The sequence below is a fragment of the Balaenoptera acutorostrata genome, chromosome 15 (assembly GCF_949987535.1).
Source record: "Balaenoptera acutorostrata chromosome 15, mBalAcu1.1, whole genome shotgun sequence".
Taxonomy (NCBI): Eukaryota; Metazoa; Chordata; class Mammalia; order Artiodactyla; family Balaenopteridae; genus Balaenoptera; species Balaenoptera acutorostrata.
Window position 1 is genome coordinate 21,825,818 of NC_080078.1, and position 24,526 is coordinate 21,850,343.

At 47.0% G+C, this 24,526-nt stretch overlaps 1 protein-coding gene across 1 annotated transcript in view; it reads right to left on the reverse strand.

The window, feature by feature from the left end:
• Positions 1-13,306: 13,306 nt before the first annotated feature.
• OTOA (otoancorin) overlaps positions 13,307-24,526 on the reverse strand; it is a 61,263-nt gene continuing 50,043 nt past the window's right edge. The window contains exons 24-28 of the mRNA XM_007198288.2: positions 20,888-21,030; positions 20,532-20,668; positions 19,545-19,642; positions 16,319-16,514; positions 13,307-13,809 (exon numbers count right to left, since the gene is read on the reverse strand). Of these exons, the coding sequence (XP_007198350.1) occupies positions 13,739-13,809; positions 16,319-16,514; positions 19,545-19,642; positions 20,532-20,668; positions 20,888-21,030 (645 nt within the window). The 3' untranslated portion in view covers positions 13,307-13,738. The remainder of the gene's footprint in view (positions 13,810-16,318; positions 16,515-19,544; positions 19,643-20,531; positions 20,669-20,887; positions 21,031-24,526) is intronic.

Below are 24,526 nucleotides of genomic sequence, written 5' to 3' on the forward strand. Positions count from 1 at the left end.
TAGTTAACATATCCAGCTCCCCATATAGTCATCTTTTTTGTAGTGAAAACACTCAAGATCTACTCTCAGCAAATTTCAAATATACAATACAGTATTATTAACTGCAGCCATCATGCTGTCCATTAGATCCCCAGGACTTACTCATCATACATAACTGAAACTTTGAACCCTTTGACTAACATCTCCCTATTTTCCCCAACCCTTAGCCCCTGGAAACCACATTTCTACTCTCTGGTTCTGTAAGTTTACCTTTTTCAGATTCCACATATGTGAGATCATACAGTATTTGTCTTTCTGTGTTTGGTTTACTTCACTTAGCATAATACCCTCCAGGTTCATCCATGTTGTTGCAAACAGCAGGATTTCCTTAATTTTTTTAAATTGAATATTATTCCATTGTATGTATATACCATATTTTCTTTTTTTTAATTTATTTATTTTTGGCTACGTTGGGTCTTCATTGTGGTATGCGGTCTTCTCATTGCGGTGGCTTCTCTTGTCGTGGAGCACAGGCTCTAGACACACGGGCTTCAGTAGTGGCATGCGGGCTCACTAGTTGTGGCTCACGGGCTCTAGAGCGCAGGCTCAGTAGTTGTGGCACATGGGCTTAGTTGCTCCGCGGCATGTGAGATCTTCCCGGACCAGGGCTCGAACCCATGCCCCCTGCATTGGCAGGCAGATTCTTAACCACTGAGCCACCAGGGAAGCCCTGTATATACCATATTTTCTTTATCCATTCATCCATCAGTGGACACTTAGCTTGTTTCCATATCTTGCCTCTTGCAAATAATGCTGCAATGAACATGGGAGTGCAGATCTCTTCAAGATACTGATTTCATTTCCTTTGGATATATATATACCCAGAAGTGGGATTGTTGGATCATATGGTCGTTCTATTTTTAAACTTTTGAGAAATATCCATACTGTTTTCCGTAGTAGCTGAACTAATTTCCATTCCCACCAACAGTGAACTAGGGTTCCCTTTTCTCCACAGTCTCACCAGCATTTGTTATCTCTTGTCTTTTTGATAATAGCCATTCTGACAGGTGTGAGCTGATATTTCACTGTGGGTTTTTTTTTTTTTTTTTTTTTATTTATTTTTGTCTGTATTGGGTCTTCGGTTCGTGCGAGGGCTTTCTCCAGTTGCGGCAAGCGGGGGCCACTCTTCATCGCGGTGCGGGGACCGCTCTTCATCGCGGTGCGCGGGCCTTTCTCCATCGCGGCCCCTCCCGTTGCGGGGGCACAGGCTCCAGACGCGCAGGCTCAGCAATTGTGGCTCACGGGCCCAGCTGCTCCGTGGCATGTGGGATCTTCCCAGACCAGGGCTCGAACCCGTGTCCCCTGCATTAGCAGGCAGATTCTCAACCACTGCGCCACCAGGGAAGCCCCTCACTGTGGTTTTGATCTGCATTTCCCTGATGATCAGTGATGTTGAGCACCTTTTCATGTACCTGTTGGTCATTTGTGTCTCCTTTTGAGAAATGTCCTTCCAGGTCCTTAGGACAGCCACTCTTAATTGCAGGTGCTGATTTGGGATTTAGCTGCTTCTCACATGGGCAACTATTCCTGGGAGAAGAATAGCAAAGATTCACTTCTTAAATGATATCTAATGATTCTCCAGGCAATTGCCTGAGAGCTAGAGTGAAAAATAAGGGGATTTGGAAGCAACCTGAATGTCCATCAACAGAGGAATGGATAAAGAAGATGTGGTACATATATACAATGGAATATTAGCCATAAAAAAGAACAAAATAATGCCATTTGCAGCAATATGGATGGACCTAGAGATTGTCATACTGAGTGAAGTAAGTCAGACAGAGGAGGACAAATATCATATGGTATCACTTATGTGTGGAATCTAAAAAAAGGGTACAAATGAACTTACCTACAAAACAGAAATGGAGTTACAGGTGTAGAAAACAAACTTATGGTTACCAAGGGGGAAAGCAGGGGAGGGATAAATTGGGAGATTGGGACTGACATATACACACTACTATATATAAAATAGACAACTAATAAGAACCTACTGTATAACACAGGAAACTCTATTCAATACTCTGTAATGACCTATATTGGAAAAGAATCTAAAAAAGAGTGGATATATGTAACTGTATAAGTGATTCACTTTGTTGTACAGCAGAAACTAACACAACATTGTAAATCAACTATAATCCAATAAAAATTTTTAAATAACTGAATAATTTTTTTAAAAAAATAAAATACAAAAAGAATTTTAAAAATTTTTTTAAAAAAAGAAAGAAAAATAAAGGGAAATTGTACAAATAAGGGGATGTTTGCCTTTATATGTGTAAGTTACCCTCAAGAGTCTGCAATTTTAGAACACTTTAACCAATTCAGCAACTTGTGTGGCATCTCCCTGTATTCTTTGTAGGATGCTGGGGTCTCCTTACCAGCTGCTATTTTCCTGTGAACATACAATGAGTTCTTGAACACATGGTAGCATTCCATTCCTTCATTCAACAAAATTTATTAAGTACCTACTACATGCCACACTCTGTTTAAGGTCTTGAGGATACTGCAGTTAGCAAAACAGACAAAAATCCCTGCCTGGGGGAATTCCCTGGCGGCCTAGTGGTTAGGACTCCGTGCTTCCACTGCACGGGGCACAGGTTTGATTTCTGGTAGGGAACTAAGACTCTGCATGCCACGTGGAGTGGCAAAAAAAAAAAAAAAAAAAATCCCTGTCCCATAGAGCTTAGATTCTGGAGTAGGCATGGGGAGACAGACAGCAAACCCACACACAAGTAAACGTGTAATAGGTCAGATGTGCTACAGAGAAGAATGAAGCATGGAAGAGACGCTGAAAATGTCAGCAGTGTGCTTTTATATGGGCTGGTCACAGAGGTGGCCAAGCGGTGACATTTAAGCAAGTGAACAAGCATAGAGGCGGTGGTGTAAGCCCCTTGCTGGTAGGAGAACAGCCAGTACAAAGCCTTGAGGCAGGAGCGGGTCTGGAATTGGAGAGACCAAGAGGAAGCTGGAGTGGCAAAAGGAAGGACGGGGAGCTCAGACAAGTCGGGGGTGGGAGACCGCCCTGTGCCTTGTAGACAATATTAAGAACTTTAGTTTTGCCTTACATGGAAAGACATTGGAAGGTTTTGAGCAGAGGAATGTCTTCATCTGACTTACTTTTTTTTTCATACCTCCCTGAAACAACATCCTTTTGACCCTATTAGGCTCTCTGTCTTTGGAAAGGCTATGATGCATTGCTGGGTGTTGAGAATTGTTTATTCTTCAATGTACAGTCGCCAAACTGAATTTATTCTTACTCAAGACTGGACAGGGCCAGGCTAATTAAGGGCTCTCCAAAATTCAAGTTTTTCATACATGTCTTCTTTTTTCAACAACTGTCATTGAGATGTAATTCATATACGAGTTCTTTTTTTGTGATATCTTTTTTCTGGTTTTGGTATCAGGATGATGGTGGCTTTGTAGAATGAATTTGGGACTGTTCCTCCCTCTGCAATTTTTTGGAAGCGTTTGAGAAGAATGGGTAAGGATGGGTATATCATCTATAACCCATACTGCTCCCCAAAAAAGACGGGCTGTGTTGACAGAGAGGACGTTGTTCTGCTGGACACCTGGAGGAGTTTGTCAACGAGTTTGGGAGTAGATGTTAGTAAGAACTAAAAGTCTCTACAAAGTGGACAGAGAAAGAATTGAAAACCCTAAGGAAGATAATAGCCAATGAAGCGGGACACTGCCAAGTTGAAGAGTGCTATCAAGAGAGAGCAAGACAGAGGATTCCGCAGCACTGATGGGCCTGAGGATGCAGAGAAATGCCTGCTGGATGGGTTAGTTAGTCATTCATTGCGAGATGTGCAATACAAATCCGACTTTGGTCTCTCCATTGCAATCATCAGTAAAGTTTAGATTACTGTATTAGCTACATATCGCTGCATAACAAATCACCCCAAGACTTAATAGCTTAAGACAACACATCTTTATTATCTCACAGTTTCTGTGGGTCAGGAATTTGAGCCTGGCTTAACAGGGCCCTCCGCTTCAGGGTCTCTCACATGTTACAATAAAGGTGTCAGCCAGGTTTCATCTTAAGGCTACACTGGGGGACACGTTGTTGGCTGAATGCAGCTTCTCATGAGATTTTGGCAGAGGCTGCCCTCAGATCCTTGCCGTGGGGCCTCTCCCTAGGGCTACTTAAAACATGGTGGCTGGATGTATCAGAGTGAGCAAGAGAGAGCATGTCAGAAAGAAGGAAGTCCCAGTCTTTTGTAACATTATCTCAAGGACAACATCTTGCTACATTCTACTGATTAAAAACAAGTCACTGGACCCAGCCCACACTCAGGGAAGGGTGTTACACAAGGGTATGAATACCAGGAGGCAGGGATCATTGAGGGCCACCCTAGAAGCTGCCCACCACATTTATCCACTAGTGCTTTTGTGTGAATGGGTTATTTGAGATGATTCACACCTGGGCCAATGAAGTGCATAAATAGTATACAATTTAGGAGGATCCCAGAGGCAGTGATTCACCAGGAATTCACAGAAACCCAGGTGGGGCTTTGGTTTTTCCTTGGTCATGAAATTGGGGGGGCTCCTATAGCTGATTCATGTTGTTATAAAGCAGAAACTAACACACCATTGTAAAGCAATTATACTCCAATAAAGATGTTTAAAAAAAAATTTAAACCAAAAAAAAAAAAAAAGGAACTGGGGGGCTCCTCACAGGCTAGATAGGTTCAGCTGACCCTAGATTAATTTGAGAATTGTATCCAGGGTCATTAACGACAGGTGCAGTGCCCAGCTAGCTATTCCTGAGCCAGAAGTAAAAGGAATGCATCTTCGTGACATCAATAACAAACTTGATCAGATAAAATAGGGCAGCATTAATTGACCTGATTCATCCATGCTGGAGGTGGGCAACCACCCCAAATCAGAGGGACACTGGAGAAACTTCTTTGGGACTCCCTTTGCAGCCTTTGGAGAGTGCGTTCTTTGGCACTGCATGTTCTCAATGGATCAGTCTGGTCCTGGCGGGAGAAGGAAGGCACACTCAGATGAGGTATTTGAAGAGAGTTTAATGAAAAGAGTATTGCAGAGGTACAGGCAGGGTTAAGAGAAAATAAGGAACGCGAATTACCCTGGAATGGTCAGCAGTGGCAAGCCCTTACCCCCAGGCTAAAAGAGAAAGGGATAGAGAGGCTTCTGGAACCCAGAGAGCACTGTAGCTGTCAGAAAGAGCCGCCCAAAGGAACTGTGGCCTTCATGGAGGACGCGACCCTCAGGCTGGCAGAAGGGGAGTCAGGACCCTCCAGTCTCCTGCTTGGCCCCATTGCCCAATCCCAGCTGCAAGCCAGAGGCAATGGTACGAGTGGAGAGTGGATCTGGAGGTACACACAGAAAAATATCCAAACATAAACAAAACACCTGGCAGCTTGATCTGAGCTTCTAAAAAGTGCAGAAGTCATAGCAATTCTCCTAGGAAAGAGCAGACATCGGTAAGCTCTCCAAAGCTGCCATTCCAACCAGCATGAAGAAACACAAAATAGCTTTTAAAATAAAGCTACGACTGCCCAGGACTAGGGGCTTTATTGGGAAGTGTGATACAGGTTTTTGAGCCTGCCTCGGGATGCTGTAAGCGTGTCAGTCCTTGGGGAGGGTGGGAAGTGAGGAACCATAATATCGTATTCACAGAGATCCAGGCAGCATTCTATCAAGCTCCGTTCTTTCATTGCTTTAGCCAAGTACTTGACAAGACTGGTATGGGTGTTTGACTATGGGAACAGTGATGAACTATACACAACAAAGAGAAAAGCCTCCCACCCCATCTGTGCAAAGACCAGGGAGGCCTTTACCAGAAGTCATACAACAAGATGCTGCTGGCTGCCAGTTAGAAAATCGGACTCGCTAAGAGCAGGTTGCTGGGCCAGCAGAGCCAGGCTGTACAGGAGGACTAAAGGCCCCTGCCCTGCACCCCAGAATGCGTGCCCTGAATGATGCTAAATCAGGAGGGAGAAAAGCAGGAGATGGTATTGGCTGCCGTGGGGGGACAGGAGGCACCACCCCATTGGACAAGCAGATCCAAACTTGAGTACTTGGAGTCAGCCGGATATGACGCAGCCACCTGAGGCCAAATTCCCAACTAGGAAGGCCCCCGGAGGGTGAGAGGAGCAAATCTCCCACCTCCGATGAGTGTCATCTCCAGAATAAGCCTAGGGCTCAAGGCAAAAACCTTGACCATTAAATAGCTACTTCATCATCTGTGTAAAGATAGTTTTTAAAACCAGGGTCCCTGTAACCCATCAGACATTCAGGTGCATCTGAGCCAAATTCAGGCAAAAACAGTGTTGTTAGGGGCCCTGGGAAGCCAAGATATCCATAAACTATTTGTTAGAGAGAAAATGACACTTTGTGATCAGCTGCACCCACAATAAAAAACAATCTGCAGACATCCAAAAATTAAGAAAAAGGAAGGCAAGAGAAGCCATTCCAATGAGTTGTGAGCATCGGAAAATCCAACCCAATTTTGTTCATGTAACTGAATGATCCACAGGCAGGTATGGTTTGATCCAGGCTCCAGAAACTAGTACCAGAACCTGGGTTTTCTCACGTCATCCCTTAACTCCATTCTTCTCATTCCATTTCTTAATTCCATTCCTTCATACAACTTCTCACAATTTCAAGATGGCTGAACAGTTCAAGTTCAGAAGGAAAGAGAATCTCTCTCTCTCTCTCTGGCTCTCATTGGCCCATCCCTGATCAATCACTGTGGACTGGGGAATGAGAAATGCTGACTGGTTTCAGTGAATCAGAGCCCAGCACTGGAGCTGAAGGTGGGATTGATCCCACCTAATCCACGTGAGCAAAAGTCCCAGAGGAATGTTCCCAAAGGAAATTCACAGTATTGTGGGGAAGGAGGAACTGATGCTAAGTCACTATAAATGACAAATGCAAAAGATAAATAAAGATATCAGGCCTCCCTCCTGCCAAGAAGCAAAAGATCCTAGAGGGAGAGACAGAAAAGGAGTAGGATGCCCACCCAAGGAGACTTTGGTGGGGTGGAGGGAGGCGGCAGGGGGCGCTCATGTTCATGGACACATTTCCAGGCTAAGCTTAAATTCCAGAGCGGGTCTATGTCAACCAAAAATGGCCACCCAGCTCTCAGCTCCTTGTACACCTCAGTCACTGCCTCCCCTGCATTTGTTTCCCCTTATTCTGTGTCTTAGTTTTCTATTGCTGCATAATAAATGGACAGAAACGTAGCAGCTTAAATAACACACATTTATCATCTCACAGTTCTGTAGGTCAGAAGGCTCAGCATGGCTCAACTGGGTTCTCTGCTCAGAATCTCACTGGGCTGAAATTATGGTGTCACTGGAGCTGGGGGTCTCATCCAGGGCTGGGGTCCTCCTCCAGGATGGCTGGTTGTCTGCAGACTTCAGTTCCTTCTGATTGCATGGCCGAGGTCTCTGTTTTCTTGCTGGCCATCAGCCAGGGACCTCCCTCTCCTCCTAAAGTCCACCCTGGGTCCTTGCCCTGTGGCCCCCCCCCCATAGGCTGTCACATTCTGAACAATTCTGTCATCAGGAAGGTCCTGGCTCCTTTTAAGGGTGCACCTGATCAAGTCAGGCCCACCCAGACAATTGCCCTTTTGATTAACTCCGAGTCAACTCATTAGTAACCCATTCATGGCAGTGACATCCCCTCACATACACAGGTTCTGCCTGCCCTTGGGGGCAAGAGGTTACACGGGCCGTGCACACCAGGGAGTTTGGGGCCAGCTTAGAATTCTGTCTACACAGTTTGGTAATTGAACTCTTCTGGAATCAGCCCTTTCCTGTTCAGTCAGTGTGATTTGGGGTAGAATTTGGGGTAATCTCCTAACCTAGCCTCAGCCAACTGGTGTACTCCACCATCCCAGCCACAGTGGTCAGTTCAGAGATGTCACCTGCCCCCAAGCAGGCCCAATCAAAGTGAATCCAGGAACTTTTGCTGACATGACCAGGAAGGACCAAGTTCTCTCTCTCTCTCAATAATGCTAAAGTGTTAGGCTATGAGTCTAAAGCTGATGGTGGCCACCATGAAAGTAGAGCCTGCCTAGGAAAGAAGCCAAATCTAAAGTCAGAGTCAAAAGATAGCAAGAGGGAAGCCAACTCCTGGGGATGTTGTTGGAGCTCCTGGATCCAGCTAGGCCTGAATCCAGACCCTTTCCCAGCTCTCAGCAGGGATATAAGTCAAGAGGTTCCAGATACACCACCTACAGGTGACGTGGAAGGGCTCCTGCTAGGCTGACTGCTCACCCAGCTGTGTGGGGAGGAGGAGATGCCATCAGGAATCAGCAGCATGGAGGTGAGGGTAAGTTCTCCCCCCGTGTCTGGGATACAGGGAGGGGCCTGGAAACAAAATCCTAAGTTAAATCTTCTAAGATAATGTTCACCAAACTGAACTGGTACAAAGACCCCTTTTCAAGGAAGCAGCAGGATGGAAACCAAGGGAAGCCCAACAATATGTAGAGGATACAAGACGGGACCCAGAGGAGTTCTGGGAGCAAGAGCCACTTCTTCAAAGTGGCCCTGGTGTCACGGGAAGAGGGCGAAGATCCGTGGGGTTCCTCCTCTCGCCACTTTCGTTTCATTCAAAGCCACGAGACCAAGCCCTGTGATGCCTGCGAGGCCCTGCCTGCTCTGGCCCATGACCTCTCCAACCTCATCTCCTGCCTCTCCCCAGACACCACCCCTGCGTCACCTTGCTGGTCCTCAGACAACTGGAGCTTCAGGCCTGCCTCTGGGACTTTGCACTTGCTCAGCCTCGTTATCCTGTCTGGATGTAGATATAGATGTTGATATAGATGTAGATGTAGACGTAAGTATAGGCATAGGTGTAGGTGTATGCATGCTGCCCCACACCTCCTTCAAGTCTTTGCTCTGTCACCATCTTCTCCATGAGGTTTCCCCTGACCACCCAGTTTCTACCTAAAGCTTGTTCTCTGCCCCCACTCCCACCACCACCCAGAGTTCCCAATTCTTCCTCCAGATTTACTTCTCCCCATAGTATTTATCACTATCTGATTCGTGCGTGTGTTTATCATGTGCCTCTCCCAGCTCCCGGCAGAACGTGAGCTGCACAAGAACCGTCTTGTGTGTACTCTGAGTCTGTGGTGCCCAGCATGGGGGCTGGCAAAAAGTGGGTTCTCAATAAGTTTTTGTTAAATGAGTATATTCTTATCATTATCTCCCCAGCTCCCCTGGAGCTGAAGTTTCCCAATATTTGCCTGATCAAAGGTCCTACTGAGTTCAGTTTGGTGTGAGGAGGAAAATGAAACATTTACATATTCAACAAATATGTCATGAACACCAGCCATGACCCAGCCCACTGGGGACTCCTGAACAGGAGGAATATGGCAGTGAACAAGACGGTCAAGGTTTCTGCTCACAGGGGCTAAATGCTGGTGAGTTATCATGCCCATTCCTCCAATCCCAAATCCTTCCTGGTGTGAGAGGTCCTGGAGCTGACTGGACACTAATGGGAACCCTCCAGCCCGCCCATCAGTCTCAGCTTCCCTGACCCAAGATGTCATGGTGGAGAGTGGGGTATCAATGGGCCTGACATGACAAGGAGCAGATGAAGATGATGGGGGAGATCCGCAAGGGAGGGTAGCTCAAGGCCAGACTTGTTGACCTCGGTCACTTCAAAGTGTCTTCCAGCTTCCGGTGTGAATGGAGGAGATGACACACACCTGGGGGAGAGCTAGATGGCTTCTTCAACTGGGGCATTCTCCCCTGAGGATAGGCCGATGCACCTATGCCATGTGCTATTACTTGACCTGAAAATCCTTCTGGGAGACTCCAGTTTACACAGTCTTGACAGTACCAGGGAGTGTAGCTAAGCCGTAGGTTGGAGGGAATGATGTTGGATCAGTGAGTGCTCAAGGGGAAATAGTTCAATAAGTCATTAGATATGAAAGCTGCATGGCAGAGCAGGTAGAACAACCATGTTATGGGCATAGGCTCTGATCCCTGAGCATCTGGGACCTGATTTCTATGACCCCTGATCTTGAAAATGGGAAATAAGTGGAAGTTAGGGGCCATGACGATGTATCAAGTAGCACAGCACTTGACAAAGAGCTTCACAAATGGGCATGGGTACATGGTAAATGATGGGAATGTGAAGAAAGGGACAGAGTGCATCACCTTCCTATCCCCAGCATGGGACCAGCACTGTGCAAGGAAGGCATGTTGAAGACATGGAGTATAAGTCAGCTTTGGCTGCAGTAACAAATAACCCCCAAATCTCAATGGCTTCCCTTAACAAATATTTATTTCTTGCATATGAGTATTCAGGTTGGCTGTGGCTCTCCTGGGCTTGGCTGAGCTCACCTGGGTTCTGCTGATCTCAGCTTGGCTCCAAGCTGTGGTTTGGGCTCAGGTCTGCTCCTTATGTCTCCTCACCCACAGGTCTCCTCACATGAGGAAGCAATTGCCAAGAGGTCAAGCCAAATCACACAAGCACGGGTAAGACTGCTGCTGGAGGACTGTGTCATGTCTGCTCAACGGCCAAAGCCCAAAGTTAGCAGGTAGGGAATCAGACTCTACCTATTGAATTGCATGACAAAGCCACACAGCAAAGGCTTGGATGTTCCCTCCTAACAGAGGGAGTGAGCAGAAGATTTGAGAACAATCGTCTAGTCCTCCCACCCACCCACCCCGCAGCCAACAGGAGTGTTCCGGAGGGTCTCAGAGACTGGAAGGAATTCCTCAGGGCCAGAGTCCTCCTGGGAAAGGACAGCCCCTCCCTCCAGATTTCATCAGCATGTATCTGATCTGGCTCATAAAAAGCCAGGATGAAAGTGAAGGCAAACAAGGTAGGTTGCAGATGTCTCCAAGGATCAGACAAGCTATGTCCCTTCCTGAAACAATCAGTACCTGGGGCAGTGGAGGCTGAGAAGTGTAAAATGACCCTCCTGTGGCTGAGAATCCCAAGAATCGCTGCACGTCCTGGATGGATTTGCAGAGAGGACACTCACTTCTAGAAGGCTTCAAGACATGCACTTTGTAGACGTCCCACTTAGACACTGTGTGGTCTGGAATTCTGCCGGGCTTAACTGTTTGTTATATACATGTTTTATAGGGAGGCAATATAGATGTTTTAAAGGACCTCAGGAGGCAAGGGTGGGCAAAGAAACTTTAAGGACAAATAAATAAGGAATATTTAATATTAAGTTGTTTACTGTCTCTTCCATGACAGCATTTCTTCAGTAAAGCCAGGTAAACACACACACACACACACACACATTTGCACACACACCCACACACACAGCCACCTCTCCTTGGCAGTGGAGCCCATCCCAGCAGCTGTGGCTGAAGCCCTGGGTTCCAGGACTAGAGAGAATAGCTTAATTCTAAGCCCCACTGGATGGTAGGCTGAAGTTGCAGAAAGACTCCCACTCTCGTCAAGCCTAAAGGTGGGGTTCTGTAAAAGGATATAGCTGAGAGATATTCAAACATTTTAATAACCAGTACAGCACAGGTCCTGACCGATCAGAGCCATGGCCAGCACACTGTGACCTGCATGCCAGTGTCCGTGATCTCTGCAAACAGCTGGGAGAAGTTGCAGAAGGTGGAGGCCGGGAATCCAGTGGTACGGCTGACATTGAAAGGTGAACGGGAGTGGTACCTGCGCTGTGACCCGCTGCTTTCCTGTGTGCAGAGGACTAAGCATTTCAACCGTAGACCCCAGGGGTCCTGCAGGGCATAAGCTGGATTTGTCTTCCTGCCTGAGGCAACCACCAATTATATGTGCTGTGAGGCAAGCTGGCCTCCTGCCAGAGGAGGAGAGGATGGGATCTACAGAAGCTCTCTCTGATCTAACTCATTAGAGAAGTTCAAGAATACCCATCCAGGAGGCAGCACAGGGCAAGGTAAAAAGTCAGGATTTAAATCCTCACTACCTGAGAGGCCTCAGACAAGGGTTTCTTACCTCTCTCGGGCTCTGTCCCCTCATCTGGAAAAAGGGAACCAACAGCATCCACCTGGCAGGATCGTGATGACGATGACATGAGCTAACGACACAGCTAAAGCCCTCAGATGCAGACTTAGCCTCCAAAACAGGAGCTGTTATTGACATCCACGATGGGAGGAACAATCCAGGAATTAAACCAAAAACAAATGATCAGAAGGGAAAGTGAGACGCAAAGACTACATGATATTGGCAGTGTGAAGTCCGACTCAAAGGAGATTGTTGTGATTGTTCCTGCCCAGGATAATCCAAGGCTGGAAGAAAGAGGGAATACTGAGCGAGGTCCAAGGCCCCTCTGATGGGAATCTGGGCAGACACATTCTCACCCAGCGTCCCTCTCCAAGCAGCTGGTTCAGCCCAACTAAACTGGAGCTCGAGTTTGTAACAAGACAAACGATCTGTGCTAGAGAAGCAGCATTAGTTGCCACTTCCGTGCCAGGATGAAAGAAAACCAGATCAGACCCCAAGTAACACCCGCAGGGCCACACTCTCCACACCCCAGTCTTTTAATTTTCTGTAATAATCACATGTAACATCTGAAAACACACCAGCCTCCATAACATCTACCTATGATGCTGTTTAAGACCCACCCACCTCTGATGGAACACCAGAGATTTTTGGAAACTCAAGCAGGCTCTTCTTGTCTCCAGATGAGACGTCTACCGTGGATGTGACCAGGAAAAGGGCCCAGAACGTGCTGGTGGCAGCACAGAAGTACTCAGGATGCCTAAATTGCCACCTAAGTGATGTGGTGCGAAACAACTTTGTTGGCTGAATTTGAGAAGGCATAACACCTGGGAGGCAGCAAAGCACCCCTTCCTGAACTCTGCCTTCCTGAGCCAAAGGCCAAGAGCATCCTGCGAATTTCCAGAGGTAACTCCATCCCGGCCTCCAAAAGGACTGGGCCAGTGGGTGCGTTTGTTTTGCTGTACCATAATCACAGGAGTGACTGGCTTGCACAGTTTACTTTCTTTTATTTCAACCCATCCCCAAAGCCCAGAGCAACTTAAAACAAGAAGAGCCACCACCTCCATCAAGAAAGGAGTATTTTGAAAGTTTAACTGATAATTCCACAGCCATTCATTCAGCTGCCTCCCAAGGAAATGGAAGGCATCTGGAAAATGTATTTAAAAATTGATTTAACGTTGAGCCATGTTACCTGTTTTAATTTCCAAACAATGCAATGCCCGAAAAAATATCAATTAGTCCCAGCAATCAGGCAGGAATATTGGCGTCTGCTGCGGGATTCATTTATTTCAGCTCTGCGAAGTATCTAAGAAGGAGAAATCCAATGTGCCCCGTAGCTCCAAGGAAGGGAAATTAAGCCAGAATTGAAGCCAAATCAGGCCCTGGCGAAAACGACGCTTTTGCCTGCACCCACTCCTCTCCAGCGTCTCCCTCTGGAGGGAGGGCAGTCACTTGTACTAAGGTCTTCATGCTTTGACAGGAAACACCCCTCCCTCCCCAGCTTCTCTGTCTCCAAGCTGGAAAACTAGGGAGACTGAAATGAGGCTGAGAATGCCTCCCTGCTGAGGACACAAGCCAGGTTAAGAACGTGCGAGATCATTTTCAACAATTATTCTTCCTTTTAGCGCCTCTTCAATTCCAAGGCCCCGGGGTCTCCCTGCCCCCACTGAGGCTCTGAGTCGGGGTGCGGGACTCCCACCGTCTGCAGCGCCCTCGGTCTCCACGTGCCCTGGGCAGCTGCCTGGGCCCCAGGGCAATGCGCAAATGCCGCTCACCACACGAGCCTGGGCATCAGGACCAGCAGAGGGCAGCCCAGCCCAAGACCCTGGGAGACCCAGGCTCCTAAAAGGAAACAAGACAAGACAAGAGTGCAGAGGAGGTCTCAGCAGCCCGCGGAGGGTGGACGCACCACGCCAGCTCCCCGCGCCTCTCCCTGAACCACTCACTAGATCTCGCCCAACCTTGGTTTGCTCAACTCCTAAACGGGAATAATGACCCCAAATTGCAAGGGACGGAAATGCGAATTAAATGAGATTGTGTGAATCAGCGACTACCAGAGCTGCCTTAATCATAAGAATCACCTGGGGAGAATGCTAAAAATGCAAATTCTGATTCAGCAAGTCTGGTACCAGGCCCAGGAATTTGGATTTTTAAGTATCACTCCCAGATGATTCGGATAATGAAGCAAATTTAAGAAACGAGAGATTAAGTGCCTGGCCCACAGGAAGGGTTCACCCAGCTGCCAGCACCAGCTCAGGCCTGTGGGGTGAACGGAAGGAGAAGGAATCTAGGCTTCTCCTGCCTGCCTGAGTATCCATCAAAATTACAAATGCACAAACCCTCTGACCCAGCAATGCCACTTGGAAGAGTTTACCCTGCAGGTACACTTGAACGGATGCAAAGTATATAAGGTCATCCGCCGCAGCATTGTTCATAACAATATAAAAATAGAAACAACTGAATTGTCGTCTACAGAGGTCTAGTTAAATACAGTTATGCCGTAGCCAGAAAAACAACAATTGCACGGCTCCTAGGTACGGATATGAAACTACCTCCAAGGCATACTGTCAGGTGAAAAATGCAAGGCACAGAACAAAGTGTATAACAAGTTTTGTAAAAGTGCAGGGATAAACTATGGATATGCATAGAGTATCTCTGGACAGATACACAAGCTGGTAACATTGGTTGCCTCTGGGGAGGGGAATTGGGCGACTAAGGAACAGGGGATGGGGGAGATGGTTCACTGCACACCTTTTCAGACCTTTCATATTTTAAACCAGGTGCGTTGCCTACTGTGTGCATTATATAACACACAAAACACTGTAACATTTTAAAATAACTTTTAAATGTATGCGTATTATATTTCAATGAAAAGGCTTTAAGATAATAGTAAGTCAAAGGGCATGGCTCCGGTTTGCAGCTGCCATGTCTGGCCACTTGTGGCTGCAGAAATTGGGAATCCCCCAATTTGCTATTTCCCCAAGGGACGCTGGGGCGGACCTGGAGACAGCGAAGCACCAAGCTTCGCTCTCTGGGTTTTTGCACTCACTCTTCCCTCTACCTGGGACACTCTCCACCTGGCTGAGTCCATCTTCTCTTCTCTTGGTCTGCAGCTTAGGAATCACTGTCTTCTGGAGGCTTCCATGGCCGCTCCCCGTTTTCCCAAGCCTAGGTAGCTGCCTCTCCCGAGCATTCCCTGGGGGCCTGTGTCCCCCCTCACAGCACCCCTCGTACTGCCTCATGGTCGCCGGAGTGCAGCAGTTTCCCTCACCCCCACGCTGGACTGGGAGTTCAGAGAGGACAGAGGACACGCCTGGCTGGTTCACAGTTGCCTCCCCAGAGCCCAGCACCAGCTTAGCCCAAAGACGGTGCTCACTAAAGACAGAAAGGCACAAAGAAGTGGGAGAGTGAGGGGAAGGGGAGAGTAAGACAGGCAGGGAGGAAAGACGGGAAGGAAAGCCACACTCCCGGCTCCTCTGTCTCAGCTCAGCCCTTAGTCACCACCACCATCCTCTGCTGCTTTCCTCCCCTGGTCTTACCAGATTAGAAATCTTCTTTATTTATGAGAAAGCCTTACCTGCCTTACTCACCTCTGTATTCCCTGCTCCTACTGCAGGCTTGGCACATAGTATTAATAGGTGCCCAGTATACGTCAATTGAATTTATTAATTAATACTGGACGGTGAGGAGGGAGAAGCAAAGGAACCACCGACAGGACTTAAGTCCTAAGAAATTCTGATTCAGTGGGTTCTGGGTGGGGTCCACGGGACTGGCAGTTTTTAAAAGCTCCCCGGTGGGGTTTCCCTGGTGGCACAGTGGTTAAGAATCCGCCTGCCAATGCAGGGAACATGGGTTCCAGCCCTGGTCCGGGAAGATCCCACAGGCAGCGGAGCAACTAAGCCCGAGCGCCACAACTACTGAAGCCCGCGCTGTAGAGCCCGCGAGCCACAACTACTGAGCCCACGTGCCACAACTACTGAAGTCCACGCGCCTGGAGCCCGTGCCCCGCAACAAGCAATGAGAAGCCCGCGCACTGCAACAAAGAGTAGCCCCGCTCGCCGCAACTAGAGAAAGCCCATGCCCAACAACGAAGACCCAACGCAGCCAAAAATAAATAAGTTTTTAAAAAAAAAGCTCCCCCCTGACTTTAAAGTGCTCTGGAGTTGAGAATCATTTCCATGTGCTCGGTAGGGACTTTGGATTTTTCTGGGAATGCAGGATCTCCAAGGACTGTCAGAGAGCCCACCCTGAATTTTAGGAACCGTCCCGCTGCCCCAGGTCTGGCAGGGCGGACCAAGAGACTAGGAAAGGGATTAGGAGTGGGGGACCGGGCTGGGTCTGTCCGGCTCACCTGGAGGAGAAAGAGAGGAGGGGGTCCGGGTGGGGCTGGCGCTCGGAGGCTCGTCCAGCCAGGAGCGAGTTTTGGCGCCATCTAGCGTCCGCTGGAGGCTCTGCAGCTGCAACATGCTGAGCTGCCGGCGCTGGGCTGGGGTCACGGCCGCGGCGTTTTCCGGGCCCAGGGAGGCGATCTGCTCCGCGGACAGCTCCTGCAGGGGAGAGGGGCCAGCGCCCTCAGAGGCGCCCCTCCGCGGCTTTCCCAAACATTGGCCATCCGCCCAGGACCCGCACACCTTCGTCGTACCCATGTACCTTTGTGCTCCTCTTTAGGATTTTTACTTAAAATCAGATCACTCTTTCACTACTAAAATAAACTTATTTTAAAATGAAAAGAGTTTAATGGAAATTTCCAAAAATGGAAAATTGGAATGACTCGCAAAAGTACTCATTTAAAATATGCCATAATAAATAAAACAACACTGTTGAATTGTAGCTATATGTGTTGGCCAACAATGTCTGAGCCTGAGGCCTCTTTAAAAACAGATAAAAGAGGGGATTTTAAGTGTTACAGAGGTGTTAAATACATTTTAGCTCCAAATCGAGACTTCCTCCTTCAAGTAATCAGTAGTAAAGGAGAGGTGAAAAGGTGACAATGTTGTTTAATGCAGTGCAAGGTACCCACCCTACCCCACCCCCAATGCTTCAAGTCCCCCACCTGAGAAACACTGATGTGGAGGAGAAAACACACACCTAAAAGGCAAAGACCTGAATCTGTGTCCCAGCTCTGTCACATAATAGCTGTGTGACCTTGGGCAAGTTTCATAGCCTCTCTGGGCTTTTGGACTAGATGTGGGATGGCACAGATAACTCGTCTCCTAAGTGATTCTCACCCTTGCTGGTGAGTCCTGTGAGGGCTCAGCGAAGGGGAAGTACAGTAATCTATTAGTGATGTCTGCCATGGACACCGGAAATGGGAAATTCTGCCGAGAGCAGAAGTCCTTTGAGGGCCCTGAACAAGATGTTTTCTGAAGTCGCTTCCATCCTAGAGAGGGCTTGGTGACTAGTTCCAGTGGGTGTGGAATGAGATGGGATGGCAGGGGCCTCTAAAGTCATCCTGCTTATTTTCTAAGGGCCCCAAAGATTCTGAGAAAGGGGGTTCTGCTCCTTCACCCCATCTTCTTCTCTCCTTCACCTTCTTTCCCATCCAGGTTGATGCTTCTCTGGAATCATGTCATGCCCCTGCTTAGAACCCTTCCCTGCCACCTCTCCAGGCCACAGCTCAAGCTCCTGAACATGGTAATGAGGGCTTCAAGCTCTGGGTCTTGCCCACCTCTCCAGCGTCCTCTGCGCTGGCACACTTCACTCCTGGAGAATGGAGGTCCATATCTGCAGCCCCCAGAAGGCAGCACTTCCTTCTGCCTGGAACACTGTTCCTCCCTCTCCACCTAGCTAACCTGTCCTGCAAAATTCAGCATCACCTCCCCCCTCTCACCACAAACACACACACACACGCAAACACACACACACACACACACACACACAGAGGACATGTTCTTCTGGCTTACACCTTACATCTACCATTAATATAGAGTCTGCATTATAAAAATTATCTATTTTTCCAATGTTGCTGCTTGCAACCCACAGGCCAGATTGAATCTCTAGGCCTATTGCACTGTGTTTTAAAATATAGATTCAAAGTGGTTGCCAACATTTAATTATCAGGAGATTTCATATGAAAATGAGATTTCTGGATTCTTAAATAAAAAGGAAGATCCAGCAATACTTGGCCCACATTGTCACACTGCATCAATGTGCCAGAGATGAGAAGCAGCTTCCCCAGATTTAGACAGGGCTCTCCAGTTCACTTCAGTCCCTACCCAGGCGACTGCACCCCCTTATGTTACCTTTCAAGCCCCTGAAGGCACTGTGTTATACCCCTTCACCAGTGCATCCCCGGTGCACCAGCCTGGAGCCTACATCCTAGCGCCTAGGCTGGAGCCTACCACAATGTAAGTGGCCACTAGGAATTTTTGGAGTAGGTAAGCTACAGACTGCATTCCAGACAAGACCAGGAGAAAGTGCTCAGCAACATGCCAGCATCAAGAACCAAGCTGCCTACCCCATGCAGAGCCCCCAGAGTCCTTAATGCACAATGGCATTAAGGACTATGACTTACTTATTTCCCCTAAACAGCTGCCACACCTCTTCTGTGCTGGGAACTGTCCTGGGTGCTGAAGTGGTTCAAGGTCCGCTCTCTTTCTTAAAATGAACCAATGATGTTGCATCATGGGAGTCTGTCTAGCCTCCTGTGTGTGCCTTATCCAGTTTTTATGGACAGAATGTGTTTCCAAGTTACACAGCAGGCAAGAACACCAGCGTCACTCCTCATCAGAGCAGACTGTCCCCACCAAACCCTCTCCTAATCTTGTACATGACAGAAAGGAAGGACCTCTCACTGGATACCCTGCTTCCCTAACCTCAGTTGATCCAATTCAACCCTCTCAATTTCTTCCATAGCTGTTTGTCACCTGTCCTACTGTGACTTCCTTAACACTTTTCTTAAAATCAATTAAAATATTTTACTTAAATTTATTTTAAAAGGAAATGTTATACAGGAAATGTTATCCCTCATCTGCAATTCTGAAGTCCAAAAAAGTCAGAAAACAAAGTTTTTTCCAAAGTTTAAGACAAACTTATTTGCCAGCAAAATCTGACCTAAATTGATGTGAGACCATTTATAGTCTCTATTTATTCCAATTAGTGTGATTTGTCACAGATTTCTTCACGGGAATATTAATGCATTTGCTTACAAGGTGCTTCCCCAGACACTGCTGAAGGTATTAAGTTACCATACTGTAGATTCACAGAGTGATCTTCCTAAAATCTGGAAAATTCCAAATTCTGAAATATATATATGCCCCCAAGGGTTTTGGATAAGGGAATATGCACCTGTCATACCATCATAAATAGAAAATCAGTACCAGTGGCGATGAAGAGAAGGAAACCGTAAAAATAGATACAATTAAAAGATAAATTTAAACTGAAGAAAAAAATACTTAAAAAACAAAAACACCTAAAATTATCTTGTGATCCATCCACTGTTGGCACACAGCTCTCCTCTGGCCCTATTAGCAGAAGGCTGGTTGCAGGTCCCTAGAATCCAAGGCCCACCATCTGCCTCCCTGTGTGATTTGAAATAGGGTCAAGCTCCCATTCTCCTTGAGGAACTGAGTACCTACTTTGAATATCTCATCAGGAAGGCATTTGATTGCTGATGGCTGGAAATATGGCATCAAATCCTTGTCAAGCATTCGGAGTTCTTCCTTACTTAATCCAGCTGGGGTGAAAAAGGAATCATGAGTGTTTAGTTCAAGCCATCAGAACTCCATTTGTTTTATTAATGGTGCTGCATAATGTACAGATCTGCGTGTTCTAGGCAAACATCTTTCCTTACAAAAGTCCCTGAAAATCACACCGGGGAATTAGGTTCCTTAATCAACTCAGGGAAAAAAGTGTGGGTCACATTAACCCTGATTGGTCTCCTACAAGGAAATGTATGCCCAGAAGGAGCTTCACTTTACACAAATTTCAAATTGTGTATAAATCTATTTTGGAGCCAATTAAATAACATTCTAAACCACTTTAGCTACACAAAAATTACCAAGAGAGCTTGTTTAAGAAGCAGACTTGCAGACCCCACCCTCTGCAACTTCAAGTCATGAAATCTAGGTTCAACCATAACTCTATAGATAGTCACTACACGTGGTCAAGGATTCTTTTTTTTTTTCAACACTATATTATTTAACCTTTATTTTTTTAACATCTTTATTAGAGTATAATTGCTTTACAATGGTGTGTTAGTTTCTGCTGTATAACAAAGTGAATCATCTATACATATACATATATCCCCATATCCCATCCCTCTTGCATCTCCCTCCCACACTCCCCATCCCACTCCTCTAGGTGGTCACAAAGCACCGAGCTGATCTCCCTGTGCTATGCGGCTGCTTCCCACTAGCTATCTATTTTACATTTGGTAGTGTATGTATGTCCATGCCACTCTCTCACTTCGTCCCAGCTTACCCTTCCCTCTCCCCATGTCCTCAAGTCCATTCTCTACGTCTGCATCTTTATTTCTGTCCTGTGTCTTTTATTATTTTGTTTGTTTTTGTCCCCAGATTTAAGGTTGGAAAAGGAGAGAAAGGCATGCTCATGGTGTCTCTTACCTGCAATGGTCCCAAGCTCCTGCAGGACAGAGCTGGACCACTCGGTGGGCCCCCCAAACACAACTTCTGCCTTCCTCTTAAACTCTGCCAAGACGTGGGTGCTGCAGAGCAGGGTCCCAATTCTGGCCACCACCACCCTGGTTATGAGGGAGGATGTAGTGTGAGCCTGGGAGACGCTCCGGCCAAAAAAAGATATGCAGAAGGTTTCAGCACCAAAAAAGGATCCAGCTAATCTCACTCCCTATTTTAGCCCAGAAAGGTTGCAAAGCATGAGGAAGCAGAGAACATCTTGCTGAATGAATGAATGAACGAACCAATCAATCATTTGCTACTTTGCACACTAGTGTTTTGGTTACCTGAATTCTGAGATCTTTATAAGTGAGATTTCGGTGATGTTCATGGCACACAGGGTTGCACCAAGTCCTACTAAGTGGAAGCTCTTCAGATCCTGGACACTATAGCCTGAATCCTCCAGGAACCCTTGCAGAATGGATTTAGCCTATAAAAATGCGGGAGGATAGGAAATGAACTATCCAGGGATGATCAAGACCCCAAGGTCTGAGGGGATACTGGAGCCAGCCTCCTGACTGATCGCCCACCCTGCTCCTCTGAACATACTGCCCACCCCAAATCATCCAGCCACTCATCCAGGTTAACCTCCTGAAGGTGCTGCTTCTATGGAGTACGTCCCCTGATCTATGGAGGCATCTTTAGGCCGTGAAGCTCTGTATCCTTCACCGATATTAAAGACACCTATGGGCTTCCCTGGTGGCGCAGTGGTTGAGAATCTGCATGCCAATGCAGGGGACACGGGTTCGAGCCCTGGTCTGGGAGGATCCCACACGCCACGGAGCAACTAGGCCCGTGAGCCACAACTACTGAGCCTGCGTGTCTGGAGCCTGTGCTCCGCAACAAGAGAGGCCGCGATAGTGAGAGGCCCGCGCACCGCGATGAAGAGTGACCCCCGCTCGCCGCAACTAGAGAAAGCCCTCACACAGAAACGAAGACCCAACACAGCCAAAAATAAATAAATAAATAAATGAAAAAATAAAAAAGACACCTATACCTTGTGTCTGTGTCTGCTGGCTTATTCCCTTCATCACTCATGACCTTCACACAGTTTGGTCATTTAAGTTCTTCTGCATCAGGATCCAGACTTTTCCAGCATCTGTTTTCACAACTTTCTGACAAAACCTTGTAATTTTCTGCCTTTGCACCTTTACTCAAGTCAGTGCCTCCATCTGAAATGCCCTTCCTGCATTCCCAACTGTTAAAATCCGACCATCCTTTTATTTGGGAGTTCAAGTCAAATGTTACCTTCGTGAAATCTACCCTGAAATAGGTTTGCCTCTCACTCTTCAATTCCAGGGAGTAGTACGTTAAATCCTTTGGCATTAAAAAACCACACAGGAATCTCTTCAATGAGCTTTGATTTAGGGGCTGATGTGTAGTGTAGTGTCCCTGTAATTTTAGTATAGTGACCATTCATTATTCACGACTTTCCCTGGAGAGCCAGACCTCCTACACTCTCACTTCATGTGGTTCAACTGGAGCTAACTGCATTCTGAGTTCCAGAGGTGATGCTATGGCCTAGTCCTGGCCAGTCAGTTTGTCTCTTAGCCTGGCTGCAGTGACTGGTTCTAGATTCGGCATGTGATCCAGTCAAAACCAACCAGGACTTTAGTTGGAGCAATTAGAAGAGAAGAGCTTTCTTTACTGTGGACTGGACCTTGGAAGGACAAACACCTGAATCTGCTAGAACTCAGCACGTGGAAAGAAACTGCCTCTGGGGACTTCCCTGGTGGCGCAGTGGTTAAGAATCTGCCTGCCAATGCAGGGGACACGGGTTCAATTCCTGGTCCGGGAAGATCCCACATGCTGCAGAGCAACTAAGCCTGTGTGCCACAACTACTGAGCCCGCGTGCCACAACTACTGAAGCCCGTGCGCCTAGAGCCCGTGCTCAGCAAGAAGAGAAGCCACCACAATGAGAAGCCCGTGCACCGCAATAAAGAGCAGCCCCCACTCACTGCAACTAGAGAAAGCCCACGCACAGCAACGAAGACCCATTGCAGCCAAAAATAAAATAAATAATTTAAAAAAAAAAAACAAAGAAAGAAAGAAACTGACTCTGAACAAAGCCCACACAAAGGAAAGCAGGGTCAAAAATTGGTGAGAGGGCTTCCCTGGTGGCGCAGTGGTTGAGAATCTGCCTGCCAATGCAGGGGACACGGGTTCGAGCCCTGGTCTGGGAAGATCCCACATGCCACGGAGCGACTGGGCCCGTGAGCCACAATTGCTGAGCCTGCGCGTCTGGAGCCTGTGCTCCGCAACAAGAGAGGCCGCGACAGTGAGAGGCCCGCGCACTGCGATGAAGAGTGGCCCCCGCATGCCGCAACTAGAGAAAGCCCTCGCACAGAAACGAAGACCCAACACAGCCATAAATAAATACATACATAAATAATAAGTAAATAAATAAATAAATAAATAAAAATTTTTTAAAAAATAAAAAAATATATAAAAAATTTTAAAAAAGTGAAAATATTAAAAAAAAAAAAAATTGGTGAGAAATGGATTCCTGACAATAGTGTTGAAGCCCCTGGATCCAGCCATACCTTAATTCCACCCTTGACCTTCTCAGTTATGGGAGTCAATTCCATTCTTGTTCAAGCCACTTTGAGTTGGGTTTTCTGTCACTTGTAACTGGATTAACCCTGATTAATTTGATCCAGATATGCTGGACCTGAGGAAGGACCCAAGTCAATCTCCGGAAGATGAGCCGTATAATTGTCTGGCTCCTCAGGGCTCATGGAGGCAGATGCAGAAGATTACACAAGGGCCAGAGCTCACAAGGCAAAGATAGGGAGGAGACCTCCAAGGACGAACATCTCCTGAATGGAAGTGAGGGTCACAGGGATACAGTGAATCTTCCCATCGCCCTTTAATGTCAGTCCATCCCATCACACACTATAGATCACTCCAGTGTTAAGAAAAGTATTGGGGGCTTCCCTGGTGGCGCAGTGGTTGAGAATCTGCCTGCCAATGCAGGGGACACGGGTTCGAGCCCTGGTCTGGGAAGATCCCACATGCCGCGGAGCAACTAAGCCCGTGAGCCACAATTACTGAGCCTGCGCGTCTGGAGCCTGTGCTCCGCAACAAGAGAGGCCGCGACAGTGAGAGGCCCGCGCACCGCGATGAAGAGTGGCCCCTGCTTGCCGCAACTGGAGAAAGCCCTCGCACAGAAACGAAGACCCAACACAGCCATAAATAAATAAATAAATAAATAAATAAAATTAAAAAAAAAAAAAAAAAAGTATTGGCAAAGATTGTGAAATGCTGCAATGGGATTCCACTTTTCACGTGGCTGTTGTCTTTCTATCCCTCAGGTCTGTTAAAATGCTACCTGCTCAGAGAAGACTTCCTGGATTCCCCCATCCCAAGTAGCTTCCCTCCGCACTACTTCCATGAGCACCTTGTCCATTTTCTGCTTATCACTTATCAAAATTTATTAAATGTTTCACCTTGATCACTCAACTTTTTGTCTGTATCACCCAGTAGAATCTCCAAAGACAAAGACCATATCCAGCTAGTTCACTCCTGCATCCCTAGTACCTGATACAATGCCTGGCCCACATTAGGGTACTTTCGGAATAAGTACTTTTTGAATGAATGAATGAACATCTGAGTGAGTGAGCTATAGAAGTTGTAGGCAATATATACTCCTTTGAAATGGCATCAGATTATTGCCGTCATGTGATGGATTGGCTTCAGAGAGACTTCCCACGTCTCTGCAAATTGGACTGGTCAGTGTCTTCATGAAGATTCCCCTCAATGATTACAAAGCTCATAGGTACTGTAAGCGAATTTCAGTAACACAGTGTTTAGATTTAAATGTCTTTGAATGGCAATGTGCATCCAAAATAATAATAGCTAATATTTATTGAATGCTTACGGTATGCCAACACTGTTTTGACCATTTATACATACTATCTCATCT